This window comes from Triturus cristatus, chromosome 4_2 (assembly GCF_964204655.1).
Source record: "Triturus cristatus chromosome 4_2, aTriCri1.1, whole genome shotgun sequence".
Taxonomy (NCBI): domain Eukaryota; kingdom Metazoa; phylum Chordata; class Amphibia; order Caudata; family Salamandridae; genus Triturus; species Triturus cristatus.
The window spans coordinates 661,501,095-661,527,623 of record NC_140586.1 but is presented as its reverse complement, the minus strand read 5'-3'; the positions used below and the strand labels follow the sequence as shown (position 1 = coordinate 661,527,623).

At 46.9% G+C, this 26,529-nt stretch overlaps 1 protein-coding gene across 12 annotated transcripts in view; it reads left to right on the top strand.

Moving 5' to 3' along the window:
* PATJ (PATJ crumbs cell polarity complex component) overlaps nt 1-26,529 on the top strand; it is a 1,359,209-nt gene that overhangs the window by 680,654 nt on the left and 652,026 nt on the right. For all 12 annotated transcript variants that reach the window (XM_085602445.1, XM_085602441.1, XM_085602446.1 and 9 more), the window contains one exon: nt 6,302-6,379. In XM_085602445.1, the coding sequence (XP_085458571.1) occupies nt 6,302-6,379 (78 nt within the window). The remainder of the gene's footprint in view (nt 1-6,301; nt 6,380-26,529) is intronic.

Here is a 26,529-nt window from a genome sequence, read left to right as displayed (position 1 = left end):
GTACACACTTTCAAGGTATCCCAAACAACTCCGAATGGGGCGCTACCCACGTTCCTTCTAAAATATTTGAGAATACACTCTTTCATATGTTCCTGGTCACCATCAATGGGTAGAAGGTGTAGGCTATGAGGAACAGAGGACCTAGTGTAACTACTATGAGGTGTCATCTGTTGTCCTCCAAGCAGATGATGCCCAATTCATTTTACCAGGTTGTGGTAGCAGACAACTGGGAGAGCTACTACCCTGTGGCTCTGGCTATGCCCGTGGACTGTCTGTTAGGGAATGACCTGGAGCACACTGCCTGGATGGAAGTGGAGCTCAGGTCACATCTGGAAATGTCAGGATTGCTTGAGCTGATCTGTGAAATCACCAGGTCCATGGCTGCCCATGAGGAGAGTCAATAGGATCTGGGGCCTGGAAGAATGGCCCAGTCAGCTGCCAGGAAAGGTAAGGACAAGCAGCGTGGAAAACCAGCCCACAAATGTCCCTCAGTACAGGTGGAACGATCGCCGCAGGAGGCACCCCGGAGCCTGCTTGGGAGGAAATTGCATCCCTTGTGAAGTGCCAGAACTTGCTGGATGGTAAGTAGGAGGGGGGCCCACCAGGCAGGAGTTCTGCAAGGCACAGAAGGAGTGCCCAAGCCTTAAGTGAGGGGGCAAGCTGAAGCCAAGACAGCTGGTGACACCTCTGGAGATCACTTCATATTTTGGGAGAATGACCTCCTGTAAAGTGAGCCTAAGGCTCCGGAGCATGGAGAAACGTGTGTGCTGGTAGTTCCCCAATGTTACAGGGTCTTCCTACTGGGCTGGCTCATCAGATACCCATGGAAGCACATCTGGGGCAAGACAATACCTTTGCTAGGCTTGCCACCCAATTTTGTCTGACCTGGATGAAGATAACCACTGTTGCTTTCTGCAGGACTTGTCTCACCTTCCAGGCTTGGGGGAAGACAGGGAAAAAGCTAAATTCACCCCCTACTCCCATGCCTGTTGTTGGTACACTCTTTGAGAGAGTGTGCATTGATATTTAAGGACCCATGGACCCCCAAGACAGCCTTAAGCAGCACCTTCCTCTCAGTCTTGGTGGACCATGCTATTAGATACCCAGAGGCCATCCCTCTGAGATCTGTCACTGAACCTGTAGTAGTCAGGGCCCAGATAGGGATTTTCACCGGAGTGGGTTTCCCAACAAAGTGATGTCAGACAGCGGAACCAACTTTATTTCTTCGTACATTAAGTCGATGTGGAAGGAGTGTGGAGTTGTCCATAGATTCTCCATACCATACCATCCACAAGCCAATGGGATTGTTGATAGGTTCAACAAGACCCTTAAAGGCAGGATAGTGGGCCTGCCTTAGCCCATGATACAGAAGTGGGATGTATTATTATCATGCCTGCTGTGTGCTCACACAGAGATGCCACTGAAAGAAGTAGGCTTTAGCCCTTTTGAACCTCTGTATGGCCATCCTGTAAGGGGACCTTTCAGTCTGGTCAAGGAGGGGTGGGAACAAGCTCCCAAGAAAACCCCAGGATGTGGTTTGCTACATGCTACTCTCAGGATCCAGATGGCCACATTCTGGAAGAAGGTTTCTGAGACGTAGAGGCTAGCCAGAAGGTAATGAAGCAATGGTATGACCAAATAGGTTCCATGGTGGAATTCCATTGTGGACAGAAAGTGTGAGTCATCGAGCCAGTGGAGCCCAGGGCTCTCCAGGACCTCTGGACTTGGCCCCATTAGGTGGTGGAGAGGAAGGGGGGAGTCCACATACCTGATGGATCTCAAGACCTCCAGAAACCCCCTAAGGGTACTCCATCTCCACCACCTCAGACCCCACTAGGAGAGGTCTAAGGTCACCATGCTGTTGGTGACAGATGGTGGGGACGAGGAGGAGAGTGAACCTCTGCTTGGTCTCCTGTCATCCAAAGAGAAGGATAGGTAAGTGGAGTGTGTCAACCTCTACCTTACCCTGACCTCAGAGCAGCAGACGGACTGTCTCCAGTTACTGGAACAGTTTGCCTCCCTATTTTCCTTCACTCGTAGGCTTATGCACTTGTGCACACATTATATAGAAATTTGAGACAGGCAGACTGTTACAAATCAAATGGGCAGACTGTCTTGACAAGGTGATGGCAATCATTAAAACAGAAGTCTTCAAGATGCTGCAGTTGGAGGTCATTGAGTCCTCCAGTAGACCCTGGTCCAGCACAGTGGTGCTGGTACAGAAGACTGCTCCACCAGGCACCGTCCCAGGTTCTGTGTTGACTACAGGGCACTCAGCTTAGTCACTAAGACTGATGCATACCCCTTCTCCCGAGCTGATGAGCTCATTGATAGATTTGGGGCGGCCAAGTTCCTGAACACTTTTGACTTGACTTCAGGGTACCGGCAGATTGCGCTCGCTGAGGGCTAACATTTCTACTATACATGTTATAATGTTTTAGGGGTGGGCGAAAAGTGCATGATGTCAAAGAGCAAACAATTTCCATCATCAGAGCACCCTATGTAAAGGAAATAACAAAGTGCAAAATTAATAATTTATAATCTAATTTTTAGAACGAAATTAGAAATCACAGCAACACCTCAGCAAAGTCCATTATCTTTAAAATCGCCAGAATCTAGTAAAAACAGTTAACCCAAGCCAACTTTGCTATATATTTATGGCAACAACTGCTCTTTACCTAAGCTAAGCCTGCAGTATCTAATCCAAACTGACAGCCAAAATGTGGACATGTAAAAGACCACTACTCTAGAGGGGTTAGAACTAAGAATTCGAAAAGTCTGCATGTGCTCTCTAATGCCCAAATTCCTGCATTGTGGAACCACCCATTTTGCTCTCTGGGTGAGATACATAGGACAGAAAAATATGATGGTAACCGTTTCAGGTGCCTCGACAAAATCAGAGAAAAGGTTTCCACTAACAGAATCTGATGTCCACTTACTGCAGAATTGCTTCGTTGGTAAAGTCTTAAATATGAACTGGATGTACAATTTACAGTTCATGGGAGAACAACATTTTACATCTAGGAACTCTGATGTTAAAGTTCCTCTATACTGGGTTACCATTTGGACAGCTAAAGCTCCCAGTAAGTACCCTTAATACCTCTTTTTGAGGAAAAACACATCTTTTCAGGGAAAGTCCAAATATTCTCCAAACACTGTTTCCCTAGTAGACCTTTCACACATTTCAGCCATGGGATTTTCCTAAAACTTTCCGGAGACATTAGGTCTTTACGGCCTCCCATATAGTTCAAGCGCTGAAAAGCTCCAGAGATGGAACCAAAAGGTCAAAAGTCGGCACTCTGTCTTATGGAGAATGCCCCTCAGGGCAAAATCCAAGCTCACTGGGATCAATGGAATGCTAGCTGTAAGTACCAACAAAGATCTAACAAACTTGTTTTCGGCCTTTGAAAAGATTTTAGCATTCACACATCCCCAAATGTCAGCTTCATACAGTGCAACCACGTGGGCTTTTACATTATAAATCTCAAGAGCCGGAGCCACCATCTTGGAAGATGTTTGACAGTGAATCTTAGTTGTACGTGCCATATGCTAAGTTAGTAATGTGTGTTTTTTTTGGATTTGGAGAGCCCAGTTTAAATTAGGTGTAAGTCATACCCCTAGGTAATCAAAAGAGGACACCTGATCAATTGGAGTTTCGCCCACATACATTCTAGATTTCATTTTTTTGTGGAATGCAGGATGAAATAGCATACATTTAGTCTTGAAGCTGTTGAGTTGAGTTGAGTTTAGTTTTATAGATTTATATAGCGTGCTTTTCACATGTGAGGGTATGCCCGCTGCACCACATCCTCTCCTGTTAAGCTCTAGTCGCCTCTCAACACAGAAATCATTGAAATCATTTGGCAGCTGCTGTAATCCCCCTGTGACTAGTACGCTGTTGTTGGCAAATTATAAGGCCGGTACCCTCTGGCCCTCCACTTTAGGAGAGTCACTTCCATCCCTATTAATGTGTTCAACCACTCCATTAATATACAACAAAAATAAGGTGAGGGCAAGTACACAACCTTGCCTTACACTTCAGTTAATCCCAAAGGGATCGATAAGCTGGCCACTACCTCCCAACCTAACTTGGGCATGGTTTTCTGCATGTAACCTCACCAGAATGTCTACTAAGCTTGCATGAATACCCGTGGCATCCATGCCCGCCACACCTTACCTCTAGGGACCAGGTTGAAGGCGGTACCTACATCAACGAAGGCAACATAAAGGTTGTTGCCGTTAATTACTGATGTCTTCCAATCAATTCAGTTGGACTGAAAGATCTGGTCAATAGTGCTACTGTTGCTTATAAAATCTGTCTGCTAGTCGGATAGGACATCATTCTCAATGATCCAGTCTTGGAGGTGGGCAAGCATCTATTTATAGAAGGTTTTTTGTAAAGAGTCAAGAGTACAGAAAACTACTGGGCCTTTCATGAACTGGATAAGTACTACAGGTTGCAATTATTCTCAAACTCTTCATCCACTGCTACCCCCACCCAGCCCTGTTCTCCAGAATCAGATCTGTAAGGGTTATGTACTTCCGGTCAGTTTCTCTGAAATTAAAGATTCCCTGCTCTTAGGTAGCTGTTGCATTTACATGAATGAAATGGGCTTCAGAAGTCCCTTGAGCTCTGTATTGGTCGAAATTTGGGTGTTGGCATTACTGGATGTGCATTGGTCAATGGCCAGAAAGCCCTCCGCAAGCTCTTTGTCTAAGAAGATTACCATGACCATATCACAGGGATTATCTCGCAAAGCACACCTCACAGCTCTAGATATATCGCTTTTAATGATTAAATAACCGGGCCTGACATCCTGAAACCAATGCATGACTTTTTAATGAGGGAGTTCTAATCTTCCATAGCATTGTCTGCCAACTTGGGAACGCGTGTTAGATAAACTGTTGAGCTATTTGTGGCTTCCTGGCTATGATAATGAATCCCCTTGTGGACCCCTGATATAGTGAAAGAAGCCATAAATTGATGCCTTTCAGGGTCAAGCCATACCCGCCTCTTACCACTCTGTCCCCAACCCATTCGCCCACAGGGATCATTTCTCAGGTTCCTTGGATTCACTGGAAAAGTCACTCCTCTCTTTGAACACCTCCAAAGGGCAAAGTGTTAGGGTTGGATGAAGAAGGGGTTTGGTACTAATGGAATCAAGGGCACATATGCACTTGTGTCAGAGCCTGACACTCCTGATGCTGCCCCTTGTTATAATCCACATCCCCTTCAAAAGAGCCCAGTTCAGGACTAGCTGTATTCTGGGGCAATATTCCACCAACCTCATTACCTAATCTAGCAACTACTTTTTGGAGACTGGAGACTTCCTCCCTCGAATAGTATCCATTATCTTTTGCAGCGTTCTGATTACCTCTGGACTTTCCCCATTGGTCATACTCAAACCCCTTTCTTCACTTGGTGATTCTTCTACACCCAAGGAAGAATAACGATTGTGACATTCTACTGCTGTTGTATTCACCAGTGTGGGATGGGACATCCCGGTGGTGGCAATACACACTGGGGATCTGTGTGGGTTACCGGAGGGAATTGATGTTGCGTGTGTGGTTATTTTATCAAACATCAGTGAGCTTGGCGTCCTCCATGAGCACATTGTAAACTAATAGCCAATAGGAGGAGAGGGTGGGGCAGGACCACAGCACGTGCTGTAGATCAGCTGATGTATAGTAGCAGCGCAAATGTTTTTGAATCGGTCGTTTCTAGACATGCAGGGCCACCTATGCATTTTTAAAAGAGCATTGAGATTCTTCCACCAGCCCTCACATACCTCACATACCTCACATATTCACTTTTGACACTCCCACTCATTGCTAAAATATTACATCCTGTTTTTACTAAAAAGTCATTTAAAATTTAAGCAGGGTCTCCATCCATAATATATGTTAACACCGTCAGAGAAACGTAACCTTACCCATATCATATTTCTGCCAAACCTTTAAGCTGTTGAGGTAATTAACTTGTGTTTAACGAAACATATGCTTTCACCAACTTATAGATTTGGTGTCCAGGGTAAATATTGACTTTAATTTCATCTCTGTTAATGATCTATGCCACAGGTCATCAAATCTTAATGTTCACCTTCACAAAAGTCAATATCATCTCATTATAGAGATTGCAGTGCTACTGTTAGTTGATCCTTGGTATATATTGAATGACAGAACTAATAGTCGCTATAATGTTACTTTGCAAATTGTACAGTGTAGAAATGCAATGGAAAGCCACTATGGTAACGGATGGATAGTAAAACAAACATTTTTCTTTATTTACTTCTATTTTTAGATTGTTTCTGTTATGCACAGCAAGGCAGCTAAGGCAAATAAGGATCCTAGTAAAGGAAGTGCAGACGATAATGATAAAGTAGGTAACTGGATATTTTCGTAATAAATATTTTTTATTTACCAGGCTTTACTTGTGTATGAAAATATAAAATGTGTTGCTGGTTTACACATATTAGTTGTCTAGTGATGGATTTGAGTATAATAGGAATACAACATCTGTCACTCATTTAAAGAGTGCTTTTGGTGAAAATTTGGCTTGATTCGGTTTAATTTTGCTTGCTAAAAACGGAATGCCAACACAATCATTCTCGCATTGCAAGTCCCTAAATTTATTAAGAACAGCTGAGGTGACTGCGACTTTTCTTTTAATTGTAGAGTACAATAGGTTTTTTTTATTTTACATTTTCTTCTGTACTGTATGTAAAGTAAATCCTTTTTTGTGTGCTCTCTGTTCAGACCATCATGTTTCTTGTGGACGGGTAAGGTAGGTGTCTCTAATGGGCAAAAAACCCGCCCTCCTATTTTTTCAACCCGTATCCTCTTCACACAGTTTGTGATGTGTGGCCATAGTATGTATTTGTAGAAAAAATAGGTTCAATGTTTCTGTGTTAGGCCACTTTTGACAAAAGCACTCGCCTCCTTCTTCATTCTTGTTCTATTATTCATTTCTTCCAGATAAAACGAAACAAAACCCAATGTTCTGATCCTCATCAGGTCCAACGTTCCGTAATATATGTGATAGTGTTCTCGGAAGGATTGTGGAGGAGCGATTTTGTACATATCCCACCTGTGGTGAATGTGTTAGGTCCCCAGTTACATGTCTCAGTCTATTTGCTATTACTATGGTTATTATTTTGATATCTAGAATTAATAGAGACATTGGTCTATAACTCCTGTATTGTAATGGGTCCTTGTTTGCTTGCAGAACTAGAGAGGTGCTGTTGTATCCAGCTGTGAAACCATCCTCTTCAGATCGATACTTCTAACTGCGGATTCCTCTCCTTATGCATGATCTCCAGGCATCAGACTGGATTCAGAAACTTTGAAAGCAGATCTCGTAGGCGCTGCTTGGTGCGTTAATATTGTTCCTCCCGGAAAGTGACAAGCATAGCCGCATACAAGTACCACTCATGTTTAATTGTGCAGCAATTGTCGCAAACAGGTGTCTGTGACAGACCGTTGCGAAGTCTGTTTGTGGTGCCTGGGGTCAGACTTCGACCCCAAGCCCTGTGATGACTGTGCCCAAATGAATCCGAAAGCCATATAAGAATGTGATGTCAAACTCTACATTGCCAAGCACAAGAAGACTCCATGGCATAAACACAAGAAATCAAAGCGGGAAAGGGCCCCTGCTCGCCACTCTCTAACTCCAAAGGTGGGGGTCAATGTGCCTCCACGTCTCGCTCCCAAATCTCTATCAGGGCCAATTCCGAGTCTGGCCTTAATGCACCCTGAATTCCCAGGTCCATTAGTGATGTTGCAGAAAGTAGAAACCTTCAAGGAGGCCTTGCTTTGGGTGTTAGGCACTGTACTGGTTCTAACTGGCTTTCCTCTGGACCCCAAGGATCTGCAGGGCATCCAATCGGACTTCCGCCAGTGGGTCTGCTCTTGGTACCATCTGTGACCCTTGGACTTACATTGTGTTCAGCACCAACTCCAGTGCCCACTTGTGCTCTGGCACATTGCCTGTGCTGGTCCTGCCCAAATCATTTCCAAGGCCAATGCTTTTGGCCCAGGATGGGGACGTACAGCCTATCATCCTATCTTACTTTTAATTGAATCCACCATTGAGCAGACCTCTATCAGATCACAAGTGGCGTGTGCATTCCGAGGTGTCTCAGGCCTTCTTCCACCAGTGGGGAGAGCCCTGGCTTGATCTTTTTGCCCAACGAGAGGGAAACCGAGGGCAAAAAAGGTCCAGCATACGTGCCCTAAGAGGTTCACTATCAAGAGAGATGTTTGCAGTTCCTTTGGAAAATAAGAGGGTGTGGGGTTTCTTACCAGGTAAACACTAGAGAGGAGTGCTCCTTATAGGAGCAAGGCCCTCACAGACCCCGAAAGGTGTCACGTTTAATCATCGGGCAGCTCCTCATTTGGCCGGCAGTGCAATGCCCTGCGGGGTGCTTTTTGCTGGAGTTCTTTTCTTTTTGCCTATGATGAATATGGGGTGTGGTGAGTGCGGATGGTGATTAGAGTGCAGGGAAAGTGTAATCTAAAAATAACTATAAGACCCCATTAAACCAACTTTAATTGAGGGGTTCTGTTGTTATGATTAAAACATTCAGTGTCCCAAGAAATGGATATAATGGCCCTTTCTGGCATGTGCTAAGTAAGGATGTGGGTCTACATGTTTCATGCCTCTTAACGTCTGAGTGATCGTGGCATTTCTTCAGGACCAGTAAACCCATATCTACCCACAGAGGGGTGAATAATGCGGGTGTGTGAAACCGTACCCTCACAAAATCACACCAAGAGTTGTGATGTACCTTCTAGGTAAGAACCTATAGAGAGGGGAGGAAAAGTTCTGTAGAAAGGTAATAAAAGTTACGTTAAAAACCATCATCATACTGTGCTGAAAGTTAGTGGGTGTGGGTTTGGTAACCCATATTTATACACCGTGCTCGTATATTTTTTTGCAGGGCTGTAACACAGATACCTCTGTTTTATTCAGTGAATTCTTTATTGCATTTCACCCATGCGTCATCCAGTTCGTATAGATCACCCAGCACTCACCATCATGCATCAAAACTCTATGTTAGAAAAGTTGACTATTTTCAATATGTGAGTGATATCAAAGTGATAATGTGTCTCCACCATTAAACTGCCCATGCTCACATGTTTATTAGCATGGCTGTAACAGAGATCCCTCTGTTTGATTCAGGAGAACCCTAATTGCATTTTACCCATGCGTCAACAGGTCATGTAGGTCACCCAGCTCTCGTCCTCATGTATCGCAACTCTGCGTTAGTGAAGTTGACTATTTACAATATGGCAGTAATATGAAAATGATCGTTTTTATCCACCAATAAAATGCCCAGGTGTGTCGCATCCTCTTGCAGCCTATGTAGCGCCCGCCTCCAAGCCCGGGGTGGTGGCTGAAGGACCAAGTATTTGACATACCCAGGTTTTACGGATGACAGGAGCCCCTCGCCCCAGCCTGAACAGACGCTCCATGGTGTCTCAGCAATCTGTAAAATATTCCGAAAGGGGAGGACATGTAACTATGCTGAGAGATAAGTCTGTAATCCCTCTTCATGGCCAATATTGGGGGGAGGGGGTACTTTTGTCAATGCACGCGATTAGCGGCTGACCTACCCTACGATCATGTCGAAGCTTGGGAGTTGCTCTGTGCTTCAAGCGTGTATATCTAGAGAGCACTAGGGATTCTGGGTCAAGTGGCACGTCCCTGTGGTTTTTGGAATATGCGTAGGAACCATGCGATCACGGGCACCATCTTGGAGGAGGACCAGGGATGGAGTTCGCAATTGTAGTTAAAATAGTAATTAAAATTTAGGAATAAAGAACATAGTGGGCCAGAGCGTCAATATAACAGACTGGGTGGTATGGTTGAATTCAGTAATTGTCAACAACCCAGTTTTGGATGCAGACCCTCATGGGGAATGTTAATGGGAGTGTTCAAGGAAAGATCAAAGGCTGTGGACGCCATCTTGAGGCTGAAGCTGGAGCCAAAGCCGTATGATACTCCTTGCAGTGCGGTGGGAGAAAAAAGAGGCCTAAGATGTCAGTAGGGGTGGGTGAATACCCACAACCAAAGTGAATGGCGGTGCTTCATGACCACAACAAATAGATTGCTCTGGCGCAAAAGAGGGGGTACTGGTCCCCAAGGGACAGGGCAATGTCACAGTTTTCCCTCGCTCTAAGGTATATCATCGTTGAGGCCTATCAAGTTAGTGGAAAGGCAAAAGATCAATTGTTGTTCCTTACGGAACAAGATGTCTTTATGTATGTGTGCATAGGCCTCTAGGATGGTCCAATATAGCTGGACCAGGGAATGGCCTTTCTCCTTGTAGTGAGTGCTCATCTTGGTGGTGGCCTTCTTGCACCTGATATTACTACGGTGTTCAGTTATCCTTGGTTTGACTGTCCTGGTAGTCATGCCTATGTATCGTTTCTACAAACAAATGATGGACGGAATGCTGATAATGCAGACATGCTCCCCCAGTCAAGAGATCTGGGTTAAATCCATCGTTCTTTTGCCCACTACGCCACCCCAGTTTAGACATGGCCATATGCAAATCAGTCTTGACCCTGTGCCTCATGGGAACAGTCCAGCCCGAACTGCCAAGCCATGTCTTCCTTGGACCGGAATCAAGCATCCTAGGACCGGTTTCTGGCTATCAGCCGTCATCAGCCAGGATAGCTTGACTCCAGTGACGTAGTGAGCACGGGTCCCACGTCTGGGAATACCCATCCCACTTAGGGCGAAAAGCGTTACAACAAACAAATGATGGACGGAATGCTGATTGCATTTGTCACCCCGAGTGGGAAGGGTATGCTCAGACGTGAGTCCCTTGCTCTCCATGCCACTGGAATCAGGCTATCCTGGCTGACGAGGGCTGAAAGCCCGAAACCGGTCCTAGGATGCTTGTTTCCAGTCCAGGGAGGACCTGGCTTGGCAGTTCGGGCTGGACTGTTCCCATGGGGCACAGGGTCAAGACTGATTTGCATATGGCTGGGTTCAAACTGGAATGGCATGGTGAGCAAAAAAACGATGGATTTAGGCCCAGATCTCTGTACTGGGGTGAATGTATGACATTGTTCTGCATTCTGTCCATCAATTGTTGTTTTTGCATTTGTCACCCCGAGTGGGAAGGGTATGCTCAGACGTGAGTCCCTTGCTCTCCATGCCACTGGAATCAGGCTATCCTGGCTGACGAGGGCTGAAAGCCCGAAACCGGTCCTAGGATGCTTGTTTCCAGTCCAGGGAGGACCTGGCTTGGCAGTTCGAGCTGGACTGTTCCCATGGGGCACAGGGTCAAGACTGATTTGCATATGGCTGTGTTCAAACTGGAATGGCATGGTGAGCAAAAAAACGATGGATTTAGGCCCAGATCTCTGTACTGGGGTGAATGTATGACATTGTTCTGCATTCTGTCCATCAATTGTTGTTTTTGCATTTGTCACCCCGAGTGGGAAGGGTATGCTCAGACGTGAGTCCCTTGCTCTCCATGCCACTGGAATCAGGCTATCCTGGCTGACGAGGGCTGAAAGCCCGAAACCGGTCCTAGGATGCTTGTTTCCTGTCCAGGGAGGACCTGGCTTGGCAGTTCGGGCTGGACTGTTCCCATGGGGCACAGGGTCAAGACTGATTTGCATATGGCTGGGTTCAAACTGGAATGGCATGGTGAGCAAATAAACAATGGATTTAGACCCAGATCTCTGTACTGGGGTGAATGTATGACATTGTTCTGCATTCTGTCCATCAATTGTTGTTTTTGCATATGTATCGTTTCTGGCATGGGCAGGTAATCATGTAGATGCAGTTCTTCATGTTGCAGTTTGTGTGGGATGTTTGGGTCCATGTGCTTGTGGTGCTCAGTTAAATTTCTTTTGAAGGTTTTGTCATGTGACAGACACTGCATGAACCATAGGGGAAATGTCGTTTGACTGGGGGAAGGCCCCAAGGAGGATGTTGGTGTGTCGTGCTGTGGGTTCTGGGCCTACTGTGCACTATCGTATCTTTTAGATTGGGAGTGCGCTTAAAGGCAAAGCGTGGTACTGCCAGTAATAATGTGCCAGTATGTAGTATGCACCAATGCATTTTCATGATTTGTTGAATCTAATTGGAGTTAGGGGTGAAAAAGGTGACATATGTTAAAACATTGTTTCCCGGACGAGTGTGGGTCTCTAGTAGGCCTTCGCTGTTGTTATTTCTAGCCCTCTTGCAAGTCGACTGTACCACCTGAGGAGGGTATCTCCGGTTTATCAGATTGGTAGTCAGTGTTGCTGCCTGTTCTTTTTAGTCATTATTAGAGCTACAATTGTGGCGTAATCGCAAAAGTGTTAGAATGACAAATTATCCCTAAGGGTGGTGGCTGTCGTACCATAATAGACTGTTACAGTCTGTCAGTCTTCTGTATGTTAAAGTGTGCAGTCCGCCATCCCTAAAGGATATTAGTTGGTCTAGGAAAGGTAGTTGTCTACCTGAAATGTTATTAGTGAACTTTAAATATGGGTTTAGTGTGTTCACCCAATCACAGAATCTCTGACACGTCTCCATAGTGCCTTGCCACAGGATGAGGATATCATCTATGTAGCGCCACCAGATAATGATGTTGGATTGGAATGGATTATCCTCTTATAGGTTGTGTATTTTTTAAAGGTTTGCCATGTACAAGCACGCTAGGCTTGGGGCAAAGGTACTGCCCATCGTAGTGCCCTGTTTTTGGTGGTTAAAGTTGTTCCTGGAATTGGAAAAAGTTTTGTTTTAGTGTTAAAGTAGCACATTTGATGATAAAGCTGATGGAAGTAAGGGAAGTCCAGTCCTCTAAGAATAGAATTTGTTCAATCACCTCTGGGGTTGCCTCTTTGGGAGTGTTGGTGTATAGGGCTTCCACATCTAAAGTGATCAGTAGTTCAATAGATACATCGACACTGATTGTATTCATCAAATTCAACACATCCTAACAGGACAGAGTCTTGGTTACTAAGGGGTGTAAAAAATGATCACAGAACTGTGACAGGTGTTCTAACAGGGACAATGCCTGATACTATGGTTCTGCCTGGTGGGGTGACGGTACCCTTATGCATTTTGGGTAGGATGTAGAACGTCCTGTTGCCGCAACATTGAACGGTCTTCCACTCAAGTCTGTGCCATCTACACCTGCATGAATGGAAATTGATTGGCGGCTATTTACTGCATGCGATGTGCCAACTGAAGGGGTGGATCTTATTGGTAATGAGATGCACCTTCACAAAATTCATTTATGCCAACAGATGGGATGAGTTTGTAACCTGATGTGGTAGCCAGGGCACTGACCCCTTACTGGCAAAATCAGTTAAATGTCCTTTTCTTTGTTTGTCTTTAAGCCAGCAAGACCTTGTAGTTGGCACCGCAAAATATTATTTGTCAGCACCTTCAGCCTGTATACGTTTGCTGAACCAACTTTCTTTGTTCATATCACCTGTTCAGATGAGGTTTATTAACGGTTTTGCACACATGTTCCCTCCCATGTCCTTTTGTGAAGCCACAATGGGACCTAATTTAATCTTTACATTCCTCATGTGTATGTCCTTCGAGCCCATGTATAGCTTATTGCTTTGTCGCCTCATTTTGAGAACTGAGTTTGTCATTGTGATTACGTCAGCTCAACATGTGAGTTAACTACAGGCACTGTTGGTGCCACCACCCTACACCACGTTTTCTGGACAAATTTGTGCTGAGGCATTGTGCGCCCATTTTTACCAAAAGTTCTGACTCCCTACTCACTTCCATGTTGGGCAATCAATCACTCTTCTAGGGTGCTTTGTTCTCGCTCACCTCTCGAAAGAGGAGGAGAGGCTCCATTGTTTGGAACTCAGAAAAGCTTTGTTTTTACACACATCTTCCTCGGGATCATTGAGGGGTCTGTCAAACTTTTGTGGGGTTCTTTGGAGCAATGAAAGAGAAGGCTGTGCAGAAGAGGACTTTGTCTAGGTGAATAGTCCTCTGTATTAAGATCTGATACGCACTGGCCAAGAAGCAGCCTTTGGAAGGCCTCAGTGCCTATTCCACCACAGTAGTTGCTATCCTTGATATTTGCCAGGAAGTGATGTACATCTGTGCATATGTTTTCGTAGCAGTACTGCCTTTACAGCCACATCTGGTGGACAGAACACTTCACTTGCTTAGGTCTGCAAGACTTCTGGCCTGAACCCACTCCATTGACCCTCCACCTAGGAGAGATGGTGCTTTAGTATCTCTTCGATTGTGATAAATCTGTCTTTACAAGTATCCATCAGAAAAATAAGTTACTTACCTTTATTAACACTCTTTCTGGTGAATACACTATCTAACCATAAATTTCCTCACTGCCTCCCACCTTTCCATTCTATTGAGTAGCCTCTCTTTAACATCCAAAAAGATCTTAGCACAGCACATTGTTACGAACAATTATTCACACTCCACATCTGAGGGCACAGCAGACAAAAAGACAAGAAACTTATGTCAGCACGCAGTGGTGACGCTTATATGTGGCTCCGCTCCATCACGCCTGAGATGTCATGGGACCAGAGCAGAGCCGTACCACACAATGTAGCGGCACGCAGGAGCACTGCTGTATAATTCTCTGCATCCAGTCTGGCACCTGTATGGGTATTTTAAGGTGAATAATCTATGGTCGGATAGAGTATTTACCTGAAAGAGCATTACCAAAGGTAAGTAACTTGTTCTCCTTGACCTGAAGCTCATATTATCCTTGCTAAGGATATGTGTTTCTTGGATGTTTATGTTTTGGTTTTTGTATGTGCATGTATATGTGCATGTCTGCCCAAGGGCTTCCCAGCGCTGTGTGAAAGTGCTGTAAGAGAGGGTGAACAATTGGGGGTTGCAGAGGTAACAGCCATGCCTTTGGCTTCTTCCTGAAGCTGTGCTCCTTGAGCAGTCTCAGCTTCTGGGGCATAGAATTCCACAACTTCCAGACCAGGTGTGACAAAGATCTGCCTCCCCATCTTGATCTTTTAGTTCTTGAGGTTCTCATAAGATGGTCTTGTGCAGACCTAAGACATCTTGTCGGAATATATGGGGAGATGAGGTCTCTGATTTTCCAAGGGCCCCTACCATTCATTGCTTTTTGAGCTAGGCAGAGGGATTTAAACTTAATCCTAGCATAAATGGACAGCCAGTAGAGCCATTTCAGGGGCGCTTTTACTTATTCATGTCATGGGATTTTGAGCCGTAGCCTGGTCCATGGGATTTTGAGCCGTAGCCTGGTCGTTGCATTTTGTGCGACCTGCAGTCTATTTGTGACATATTTTGGTGAGCCCAAATAGAGAGAATTGCCATACTCAAGGCGGGGCACCCCCAGGGATTGAATCACAATTCTTTTTAGTTGTTCCGGTATAAGCCCTATGATCGTCTGAATCATTCTAAGAATGTCAAAGCATGTGGCCACTAGTTTGTTAGCTTGATCGTCCATTGTTAGTGCTTTAAAATTCACCTTGCAGACCAAACCCCAGGGATGCAGCAGGATCGTTCTGTTTGAGTCATTCAACCCTTTAACATTTAAAGAAGTACAATGAACCATTTAGACCTTGTTACTTAAAGATTTCATCTGTAACGCAACCCTTGGTAAGACCCTGGAAACCTCTATGTGACTATGATTTGTAGTTTTTGCAATAGAATATTGACAACCCAAACCTCTGTTTTTCCCCTACGCCAAACAATTTGTATCATCATGAAATGCAGGAAACTGATATTCTCCTCCCAAGACCAGTTTTCTAGATCTTCACGTTTGTTTTCAAGAAACTGGACTTTTTGATTTAGTCTGTTATGATCACCCTATTGAAATGTTAATTTCGGTTTTGTTTATGTGAGATTGTCAGAGGTATTGCTTGAATTCTGTCTCAGTGTCATTGATCACCTGATTCAGTCCCTTTTCCATTTTGTCCATGGCCAGTGTTAGGTACATTTTGGGGCTCCCAGCACATTTCAGCAAATTATTTTTAGTTAGAGGGATAGGTGCTTTATCTGAAAGAAACACGTAGTGATAGATTCCTTACCTTAGAATTACCCCCAGGCGTCAGACTGGATCGGGAAAGTTTTCGTCAGCAGTACCCCTGCTCATCGGTAGGTGGCGTTGTGCGGCTCCGGTGTCTGTCGTTGGCATCGTGGTCGCCAGGATGACGTCACGGCAGCTACTTAGACGCCACCCACATGCGCTGGTGTCAGTTCTTTCTTTTTCAATGCCAGCAAGCGCAGATCCGGAGAGAGCGGTACCCCCAGTCATTTTTTGACTGGGTTTTTTGGGGATTTTTTGTCTCATCCTTTTTCGAGTCGATCGACTCCTGGTGCCGATAGGAATGCCCGGGTTTCAGTCTTGTGGGGACTGTCATTGAATGATGTTGGTGACAAACCCACACCGCGTGTGTCTCTTCTGCCTGAAGCGCGACCATGACCCCAAGTCATGCCCCGACTGCCGGGCCATGGCGCTGAAGACTTTGTGGGAGCAGTCCCGAAAGTTGCTTGAAGCCTGCGCGTTCAAGGTCCTGGTCCCAAGGGAGGTCGAGGGACCAGTCGCGGAGCCACCACCATTGAAAATCTTCGGGATCGAAGTCTTCGCACTCGGGGTCAGGTAAGGCGAAGCGCCAAAAGAAGTCGAAGAAACAACATTGTTCTCCGACTTCCCCTCGCCGATTGCGGGGCGTGGCTGAGGGTGAGGGTGGTGCCACCCCCACGGCTCCTGCGGAGTATACGCAGTCACTGTTGGCCTACCCGCCATTCCCGGGTTCGTCGGCGACACCGGCCCAGGTACAGGAATTCCTGTCCACTATGGCTCGCCTCTTTGGGCTGTCGGGCCCCTCCGGAGTGCCTTTGGGCCCCGCGGGCCCGACTGGGAGTCCTCGCCCTTTGACGCCAGTGGCTCAAGCCCCGACGTTGTCTTTGGCTCCGGCCTCGGCACTGCAGGACTCCCGTGGATCCCGGTTGACACTGGTTGACCTCGTGACACCTCCACCGACGTCGACCCCACTGGCACCACATTTGATATCGCCCAGCCCCGAAGTGGATATGTGCCGGAAGGGTGTCGATCAACGCCGTTTGGGAGTTTCTTTCTCTATATCCATCCTCCTCCTTTTGGGCCTGTGGAACAGCATGAGGTGGAAGGGGAGGACTGGGAGGGGTCTGAGGACCCTCTTGCAGCTCAGTGCGAGTATGACCCGGACTGGGCAGAGGAGTTGGGGGATGCCAGTGGTCTGGACACCCCTCCAGACCTTGGCATGCTGTCTCCTCCTACCTTGGCTACGGAGGAGGGTGCTAGTTTTTCTCAAGAGACTGGAGCAGTTCGGGAAGAAGGTTTTTTTCTTCCGCTAGTCTAGGGCCGCGGTCTGTGAACAGCGCATGCCTCTTGGGCCTTTATTCTCACTCTCTGTGGGATACGGTTGCGCAGTTGCTGCCCCAGTGTCCGGACCATAATCTCTCAGGCTATTGCTGAGGGGAGAGATGCAGCCAAGTTCACGATCCGTTGTGGCCTTGACACTGCCGACTCGCTGGGCAGGGCGATTTCCACGACAGTGGCGCTCTACCGCCACACCTGGCTGAGGACAACTGGCTTTTCGGGGGATGTCCAGAACACCTTGATGGACATGCCCTTTGATGTCATTTGCCTCTTTGGCAACAAGGCAGACAGTGCTTTTGAGCGATTTAAGGACTCACGGGCTACAGCCAAGTCCTTGGGCCTTTCGGCCACGCGGCCTCCTCAGCCTTTTGCTTTTCGCTGCTTTTGTGCTCACGGAAGGGGCAACCCACCGCATTCGCAACAGAGCCACAGGCTGGCGCAACAGTCGACGTGCGGCCGTGGGAACCGCCGCTGCAGTTCGGGGGGCCAGCGGCCGGGTCAGTCCACCTCCACCACTGCCTCCAAACTTTCCTAGTCTGACCTTTCAGGTCCATCAGACGCCGGTGGGTGGCAGGCTTCGCCATCACCTCCCCCACTGGCGTACCATCACTTCGGACAGTGGTTTTTACAGATAGTCCGAAGGGGCTACTCCCTCCCCTTCGAGACTACCCCTCCAGCCATACTACATCAGTACCACCACATGTCAGGGGATCACTTGGCACTTCTCCAGCAGAAGTAGGTCGTGGTTGTTATTCCCACTACTTCCTGGTTCCAAAGAAGAACAAGGGCCTGCGTCCCATCTTGGACCTTCGGAACATCAATCGCTTCCTCCGGAAGGAGAAGTTCAAGATGCTCACACTTGCTCAGGTCTTGTCTGTCCTATACCCGCAAGACTGGATGGTAGTGTTGGACTTGCAGCACGCTTACTTTCATATCCCCGTCCTGCCGGCCGACCGGCGTTACCTGCGGTTCACGGTAGGCCACGAGCACTTTCAGTTCACCCCGCTCCCTTTTGGCTTTACCAGCGGCCCTCGGGGGTTCATGAAAGTGATGGCGATGGTCGCAGCTCATCTGTGCAGATCAGGGGTTTCAGTCTTCCCCTATCTCGACGACTGGATGTTGAAGGCAGGCTCGCCCCAGGCAGTCCTCTCCCACCTCCAGACTCTAGCCGACCTCCTGCATTTGCTGGGGTTCTCCATCAACGTGCCAAAGTCGCACCTGATTCCCTCTCAGAAGCTCCTCTTAATCGGAGCGGTTCTGGACACGGCGCAGTTTCGGGTTTATCCTCCCAAACAGCGAGTCCGTGACATTCAGCCTATGATTCCGATCTTTCAGCCCTTGTCCTGGGTTTCGGTCAGGGTGACCTTAAGGCTGCTGGGCCTCATGGCCTCCTGCATCCTGCTGACCAATCATGCCAGATGGCATATGCGGGCTCTGCAGCGGGACCTGAAGTTCCAGTGGGCGCAGCATCAGGGGAACCTGTCCGAGTACGTCCCGATCTCGGAGGGCACTGCACGACAATTGCAGTGGTGGCTCATGAACCAGAATTGGATCAGCGGCAGATCTCTCTTCCTTCCCCAGCCGTAGCACACAGTGGTGACGGATGCGTCCCTTCTGGGATGGGGCGGCCACATGGGAGAGGCGTAGATCCGAGGCCTCTGGTCTCCGGTGGAGTCCAGGCTTCATATCAACCTTCTGGAGTTCCGGACGATACTACTTGCACTGAAGGCATTCCTCACTGCTGTCAAGGGTAAAGTAGTGCAGGTGTTTACAGACAACACCACCGCCATGTGGTACTGCAACAAGCAAGGCGGGGTAGGGTCGTGAACCCTATGTCAAGAGGCTCTGCACCTCTGGCCATGGCTGGAACACCAGGGCATTTTCCTGGTGGTTCAACACTTGGCAGGTTCTTTGAATGCCAGGGCGGACAAACTTAGCCGCAGGTGCATGACGGATCACGAATGGCGTCTTCACTCTGAGGTGGTGCAAGGTCTCTTTCAACAGTGGGGAGAGCTTCGGTTAGATCTATTCGCCACCGAAGAGAACGCGCAATGTCAGCAGTTCTGTGTGTTGGAATTTCCAAGGCGGCACTCGCTCGGCGACGCTTTTCGTCACGAGTGGAGTTGCGGTCTATTGTACGCCTTTCCGCCTATACCACTTCTATACAGAGTGTTGAAGAGGATCAGGCGCGACGGGGCCCAAGTCATTCTTGTGGCCCTGAACTGGGTTCGAAGAGTTTAGTATCCCGAGCTACTCAGTATGAGCGTGGATCCCCTGATCCGACTGCCTCTTCGGGAGGATCTTCTGTCGCTGCAGCAGGGGACGGTCCTCCACCCAAACCTGTCCAGTCTCCACCTCCTTGCGTGGAGATTGAGCGGCGGCAGTTGATTCCATTTGACTTGCCTCCTGAAGTCTGTGATGTCATTCTGGCAGCCTGGCGTCCCTCCACTAAATCGGTACACGCCTGCAGGCGGAACGAGTTTGTGGCATGGTGCACAGCAAAGGCTGTGGATCCCCTTTCTGCCCCTCTTTCAGAAGTCCTTTTGTTCCTTCTTTCTTTGGCCCAGCCGGGCTCTGCTCTGGGCACTATTAAGGGCTACCTTTCTGCAATTTCAGCCTTTCTCAGGCTCCCTGATCAGCCCTCTCTTTTCAAGTCCCCTGTTGTAAATCGATTTCTCAAAGGCATTACTCACCTTTTTCCTCCTATTGCTTTTGTGATGCCACAGTGGGACTTGAATCTGGTTCTTACCTATTTGATGTGTGCTCCCTTTGAGCCGCTTCACAACTGTCCTCTTCGTTTACTAACTTTAAAGACTGCTTTCCTGGTTGCCGTCACCTCCGCTAGGCGCGTGAGTGAGCTCCAGGCTCTTTCCTGTAAACCTCCTTTTCTGTCTGTTCATCCGGACAAGGTTGTGCTCTGCACTCGTCCTTCGTTTTTGGCAAAGTTTGTTACTGCCTTCCATATCAGGCAAACTATCACCTTGCCCACTTTCTTTCCGCCTCTGCACCCTTCCAGAAAGGAAGAGAGGCTCCACCGTCTGGACCCAAAACGTGCACTCTAGTATGACCAGCCCTTTGTTAGCTACGTGTGCGCCAAGACAGGCCGGGCTGTACACAAGAGGACTATCTCCCTCTGGGTCGTCCTGTGTATAAAAGCCTGTTATTCTCTGGCTAAAAAGGAGCCTCCGGTGGGGCTGCATGCTCATTCCACTCGGGCAACCGCAGCTACTACTGCATTGGGAGGTGCTAGGATGCTTGTTTCTGGTCCAGGGGGAACCAGGTTTGGCAGTTCGGGCTGGACTGTTCCCATGAGGCACAGGGTCAAGACTGATTTACATATGGCCAGGTCTAAACTGGGCTGACATGGTGAGCAAAAGAATGATGGATTTAACCCAGATCTCTTGACTGGGGGTGAATATTTTGATTTGTTATGCATTCCGTCCATCAATTGTGTGTCTTTTGCTATCTCGCCCTAAGTGTGCCGGGTATGCCCAGATGTGGGTCCCGGGCTCACTTTGCCACTGGAATCATGCCACTGGAATCAAGCTGTCCTGGCTGAAGAGGAGTGAAACCCCGAAACCGGTCCTAGGATGGTTGTTTCCGGTCCAGGGAGATCTTTTGACTGGGGGTGAATGTTTTGATTTGTTCTGCATGCCGTCCATCAATTGGGTGTCTTCGAGGGGCAAGCCAATGAAGGTCTGGTCCTGTAGTGTATTCTTGGGTTCCATGTCCAGAAGGAGGCTTGACAATGTGTTTCCTAATACAAGGCACTATCTTGCAATCTTTTCTATTTAAATGTTTTAATCACCTTTGAACTGTTCACTTATACACAATGCTATCTTACTTATCTTCTCCTCTCAGTGTTTCTTCCTCACCCCAGCAGCTCCTCTTTCTCTGTCTATATTACAGACCTTTATCACATTTCATACTTTTATCACCTTTATCACTTATATGAATATTAGGACCAGTGCTTGAGTTATTAAATAGTTATATAACTATCCCTGTGGTAGTTTATGACTATCTCCGTATTGTATTTGTCTGCATTTCTGCTAAGCAATCCAACATCCCTCAACACAGAGTTCGCATTGAATAGATTCTGAAAATAAGTAATTTAATTTAATTTAAAAAAGTGCGCTAGCTTAATACTTCCATATTTTCATATTTGAGATCAAACACCGTTTTCAAACACAAGGCTTTTTTGCGGAGGCCCAAAGTGGCAAATCTGTGGAGAACTTTTGCAAGTTTAAGCTTGAGCCCATCTGCTCGTTGGAGCTAGATAAAATACACTATGTGAAGAATAGAAGGGATGCTCATCAAACAGACACATTAGCTGTTTCAATTGCATTTGGTATTTAGGAACACGTTTTGTCAAAGCATCATCAATCTGCATCATAGGCTCTTCATTGATGGCTAAACTGTTAGAATCTCCCTCTGCGTGCGTGGACCCCAGACACGTCATATCAGTTTGTACGTCTATTCAGCAATTGATAAAGTGAAAAGTCCAGCATTTCCATATGTTATGTAACACCTTGAAGAAGCATAACAAAGGCAAGATTTTTCAAATTTTAGAGAATATTCCCAAAATACTTTTTCAAAGCTATGTTACAATACCTAAAGCACATGTTAAATAGGTAAATAGTGAGTGAAAGTGATACCCAACCGGCTTACATTAGGAGTTAATTAAGTATACTGTCCAGTCCCTGTGAGAGTATAAGAGCTTGCACTATCCATGATTCCTTGTACTGGCAGTTGCCTCCCAGAGACTGTTCTTCTTTCTGGCTCATGTGTAAATTATCCTGTAACGCGTTAAGTTTTTCACCCCTGTTTGTTTAGAGAAAATGCTCACAAGATTTATTTTTTCTGCTTTAACTAAAGGTCTTTATTATCTGACAAGCGAGCAAAGTTATTTTTCTCCCTTTTTTCTGCAGGCTTTTCCTGACAAATGCCCGTCTTGTTAGAAAAAGAATGCTGCTTCCGACACCCACAGAGTGTGTATGGGGTGTCTTTCCTCCTCTCATTCCATTAAGAACTGTGGCTTTTTCTCAAAAAAGTCAGACCTGAAAAGTAGAGGAGGGAAACAAAACTGAGAAGAGCTTCAAGATGTAAGGGCAAGGAGAAAAAGATGACCCCTAAACAAAACTTTCTGGGAACACACTCTTTCCACTGAGATGATGGCAATAACCCCAAAGGACTCCTGCAAAAGGAGATCCAGGGACAGTAGGTCAGGAAAAGGCAACAAAACAACATTGCCAATGGTGTTATTGACGTCATCATCACACCCGATCGCCGTCTAAAGCTTCACCACTGATATGCTTGCCTTCAAAGACCACCTCAATGTTGATCACAAGACATTGTCACTATCATCGTTCATCTAAGTCTTTAACGTTAAAGCCTTTTAAGCACTCTACAGCATTGCCTTTGAAGAACTACAGGTGCATTAAAGCGTCTCCTTCACTGTTGTTATAGACAATTGACTTGACGATGCCTCAGCATTAACAAGCGATACAACCTTCACTGTCATGCCACTTCTCAACATCGCCCAGATCGATGTTGAGATCTTCAACATCCACATTCTTACCGGAAAGACCTAAAAATATGCAAAGCTTAACACCAGGTGCTAAGTCATCTCTGCAGCTGTTAGAGATTCCAGTTTTTTATCTTTCTAGCTGAGAACCCAGTAGAGAGCCCCTTAAGGCCACTTAATCTCCCTCCACCTCCAACGTTGGTGTCAATTCAGTCTTCCATGTATCTTATTAAAAAAGGTACATTTGGCGCCACAAGTATCTCAGGGTGGTTATACTCCTCCTCTGACTCCGCATTTTCCCTTGAAGGATTTTGTCTCTCCACAAACACTCAAGGTAATCTCCTGGATCTTTTTTGCACCAATACGGTGCGGGTTATAAGGAAGTCCTTTGTGACAAATAATTCCTCCCAATAAGGGATGAAATCGATGATTTACAAATCCAGCCCATACTAGATTTTAAGTCTGGCAATAAGCGGAAAAGGTAGCACATAGACATCATCCGACCCCTGGAGACCCGGCCTGCCTACTCCGGCAGCGTATTCCAATCAGCTTTGTGGTACAGGCTTCTACAGGCTCCCCTGACGTTAATGCTCTTTCTAACATCCCTCCGTACAGGGAGTCCAGGAGTCTCGATACTTGTGGTCAGCATATGTTTTCTGCCACTAGTTCACCCTTGCGGTCACTTAATACTGCTTGTGTTCTGAGCTGACTTTCTCTCATATTTTGGGATTTGGTCTCGCGCCTGCTCCCCTGGCGTCTGGTTGAGACCCGGAACAATCTTACCCAGATACTTTATGATTGCCAACAAGCAGCTAAATTGCTGAGTAGATGTGTCATGGATTCCACAGATTCTGTCGGGCAAGCCATGGCTCTTTCATTGGCACTCCGCCGTCGTACTTAGCTACGCATCTCTGATTTTCAGAGGCTTTTTCAATCCACCTTCGTGGACATGCCTTTTGTTGGGGTACATCTGTTTGGTGCTCATGCCGATTCCGCCCTAGAGCGTTTTAAGGACAGTCTGGGTGAAACAGTATCTAAACTCTGTTCTTCTATACTGTCTGTGTTGGAAATGGCCCTTTCTAGGGTGCTTCACCTCGACATTTTGCTTTTCTCATTCCCAGCTTTCCGTTGCTCTGGATGCTAGCCTTAGGACCTGAGCGCATTTCGCACTGCCATGCATTGTCAAAGCACTGTGCTCTTCATATACATACTGTTGATCTGTGTAAATATAATTGGCTGGTCCAAGTTTGCTGTACGTCCATTGCCATGGGGTAAGACCTATACCAGTGACATGCAGCTTGTGCCTGTCTTGTAATTCACAACTGGGTACTCGTTGTGGCAGCTACATCTGTGCATTCCTGATAGGGGGCCATAGACGAGGGATTCACATGAAACTGCAGACCTCTGACTCTGAGGGACCTTTCTAGGATGGTTTCATGGGAGTGGAATTGGCACCTGCATTCCTATGGGCAGGATCCCCCACTAAAAACTGTGATAAAACCTCCCAGGGTAGGATGGCAGACAGGACAAAATTTAGAAAAGGTCTGTGCACTTTTCGAAAGTCGCCTTTTGAACTGATTATATCTTCAAGAATACTTAACCTGTTCAATTCTGGGACGTTGACACGAGGAATCATTAGGTCAGGAGCAACTACAACTGGACTATCTGCAGACTTGTGGTGGACTGGAGCTTGTTGTGCTCCAAGGAAGGGACTATCACTTGGTGAATTTTGCCTGAATGTTGCTGCCCTGCAGCTAAGTGCCAACTGTCATGGCCTGAGTCTCGAAGTACTCTCCAAGGGCAGGTGAGCTGGCCTCCTGCCCACGAGATCCCGGGGACACAAAGGATCTAAAGGTCTCCACAGGATTGTAAGGATAGCACTGGGTGCAGAGGAGACAGGAGGGAGTACTCATGGTTGGGACAAGGACCTTCCTGACATCCACCATCATCTCGCTGTGCAAGAGGAGTGTGTGTGCAAGATCAGCAGCCATCTGAGGTGCCGGCATGTGAGGAGTTTGAGGAGTGCCGGGAAAGCTTGCAGAGTCCGAGGGACCCATGCTTGTAATCAGGGGGCCTTTGCTCGCGTGCTCTCAAGAGCGTGTGGTGTCCGAGTGATGTTGGGGGAACCTGCGCTGAGACAGTCTATGGTCTCCAGATCGGGAGGACGACTGTGCCTGACATCGAGGCCTCTGTCCGAGGTTGTTGGCTCCCTCTCCCTGGACCCATGCCTCAGAGTGCTTTGTTTAGAAAACACCATGACGAGACCTGAGGGGTTTCATGTGCCATGTAGGCTTCTATATCTGACTGTCGGGAGTCTACAGCAGGTCATACCTGCGCTTGGGGAGAAATCATTTCTCCAAACCTTTTTTTTTTATTATTATTAATATTTTTATTGCCATTTTCTGTATTCACGTACATCACAATAGTATCAATGGCATTGGTAGACACGAAAAATCTCACATTCATTTTACATCTTGGCATGAGGGTAGGTAACATCGTGGTCTATAATCTCCCGCGTTGCCTCAGAGTCGATGATGGGTCTAAGGGATAAGTGGTGGGGTAGTGTCAGCACCCACGCGAGGCAGCCTTTGGTGTACGCTGGGATGTGAGGCGTGCTCTATCTGCTAGCACTATATCGTAGGGGTGGTGATATACCAGCATTAATATAAACTTGAACAAACTCGGGGTGTAGAACTGGGGTACACTGTGTCGCACACTGCTGCAGTTTGGGGGTGATCGCCTGGTTGGTGCATTGTGGCAGGCGGCTTGGCAGGCAACATTCCTCCCAACCTGAAAGCGTACCAGCTTTCTGGGCCGCAATCTTTTGTCCACGCACGGAGATATCGATCCCACACTAGTGCAGGTGCCGTCGAGCGCCTGGAGGTCTAATCTAGATGGACGAAACTAATTAATTGCTTCTTATCTTGTTAGGTTTTTCCGACTGTCTAGTCAACAGGAAGACTAGCTTCAATGCATCTTAGCCAGCCCAAAACCGCTGGGTCTAATAGTCTGCCTTTCTTATTCCTCCCGTACTAGGCTTGCACAGGGGGTGATCTTCTTGATTTCTTTCACATGTGAGCCTTTCTAGGGCAGTGCCCATTGGCTTTTTTCTTTTCAATCTCCACTACGGGTGGCAACCGGTGTGGTGCTCCTGCCTTCTGCAGGTATTTTTTATTACTTCTTAAACTGTCAATGACACGTTATGGTCCCCGTAATCTGGGATGTATATGACTTTGTGGCCCTATGGGCTTCACTGCCTGTTGATGCAAGGTATTCTTCTTCTTTTCCAAAGATGTTTTTTCTATCCAAATTCTAATTCTTTATAGGGTATTTTGCCAGGAAACATCTTCTGTATGCCTTATACGCATTCCTACATATGTTTCTGGCACTTTAGTACCCCTTATAGGGGACTTCAGTTTATGTGCTTTTGGTGAGATCAGACAGGGGGTTTCTGCCTTGCACCTTTGCCTCCGCCCCTCCCTGTTTTATCGAGCGTTTTGCTCCTCACCATGGGTTTTTCCCTTACACTCAATCTGGCTTCCTTCTTTCTCTAGCATACACAGGAGTCGGGCATAGTCCTTGGCCTACTGTATATTGTCCACTCCTGGCCTAGGCAGTGCTCCCTCTTAGGTTGTTTTTCAGGATGTTGCC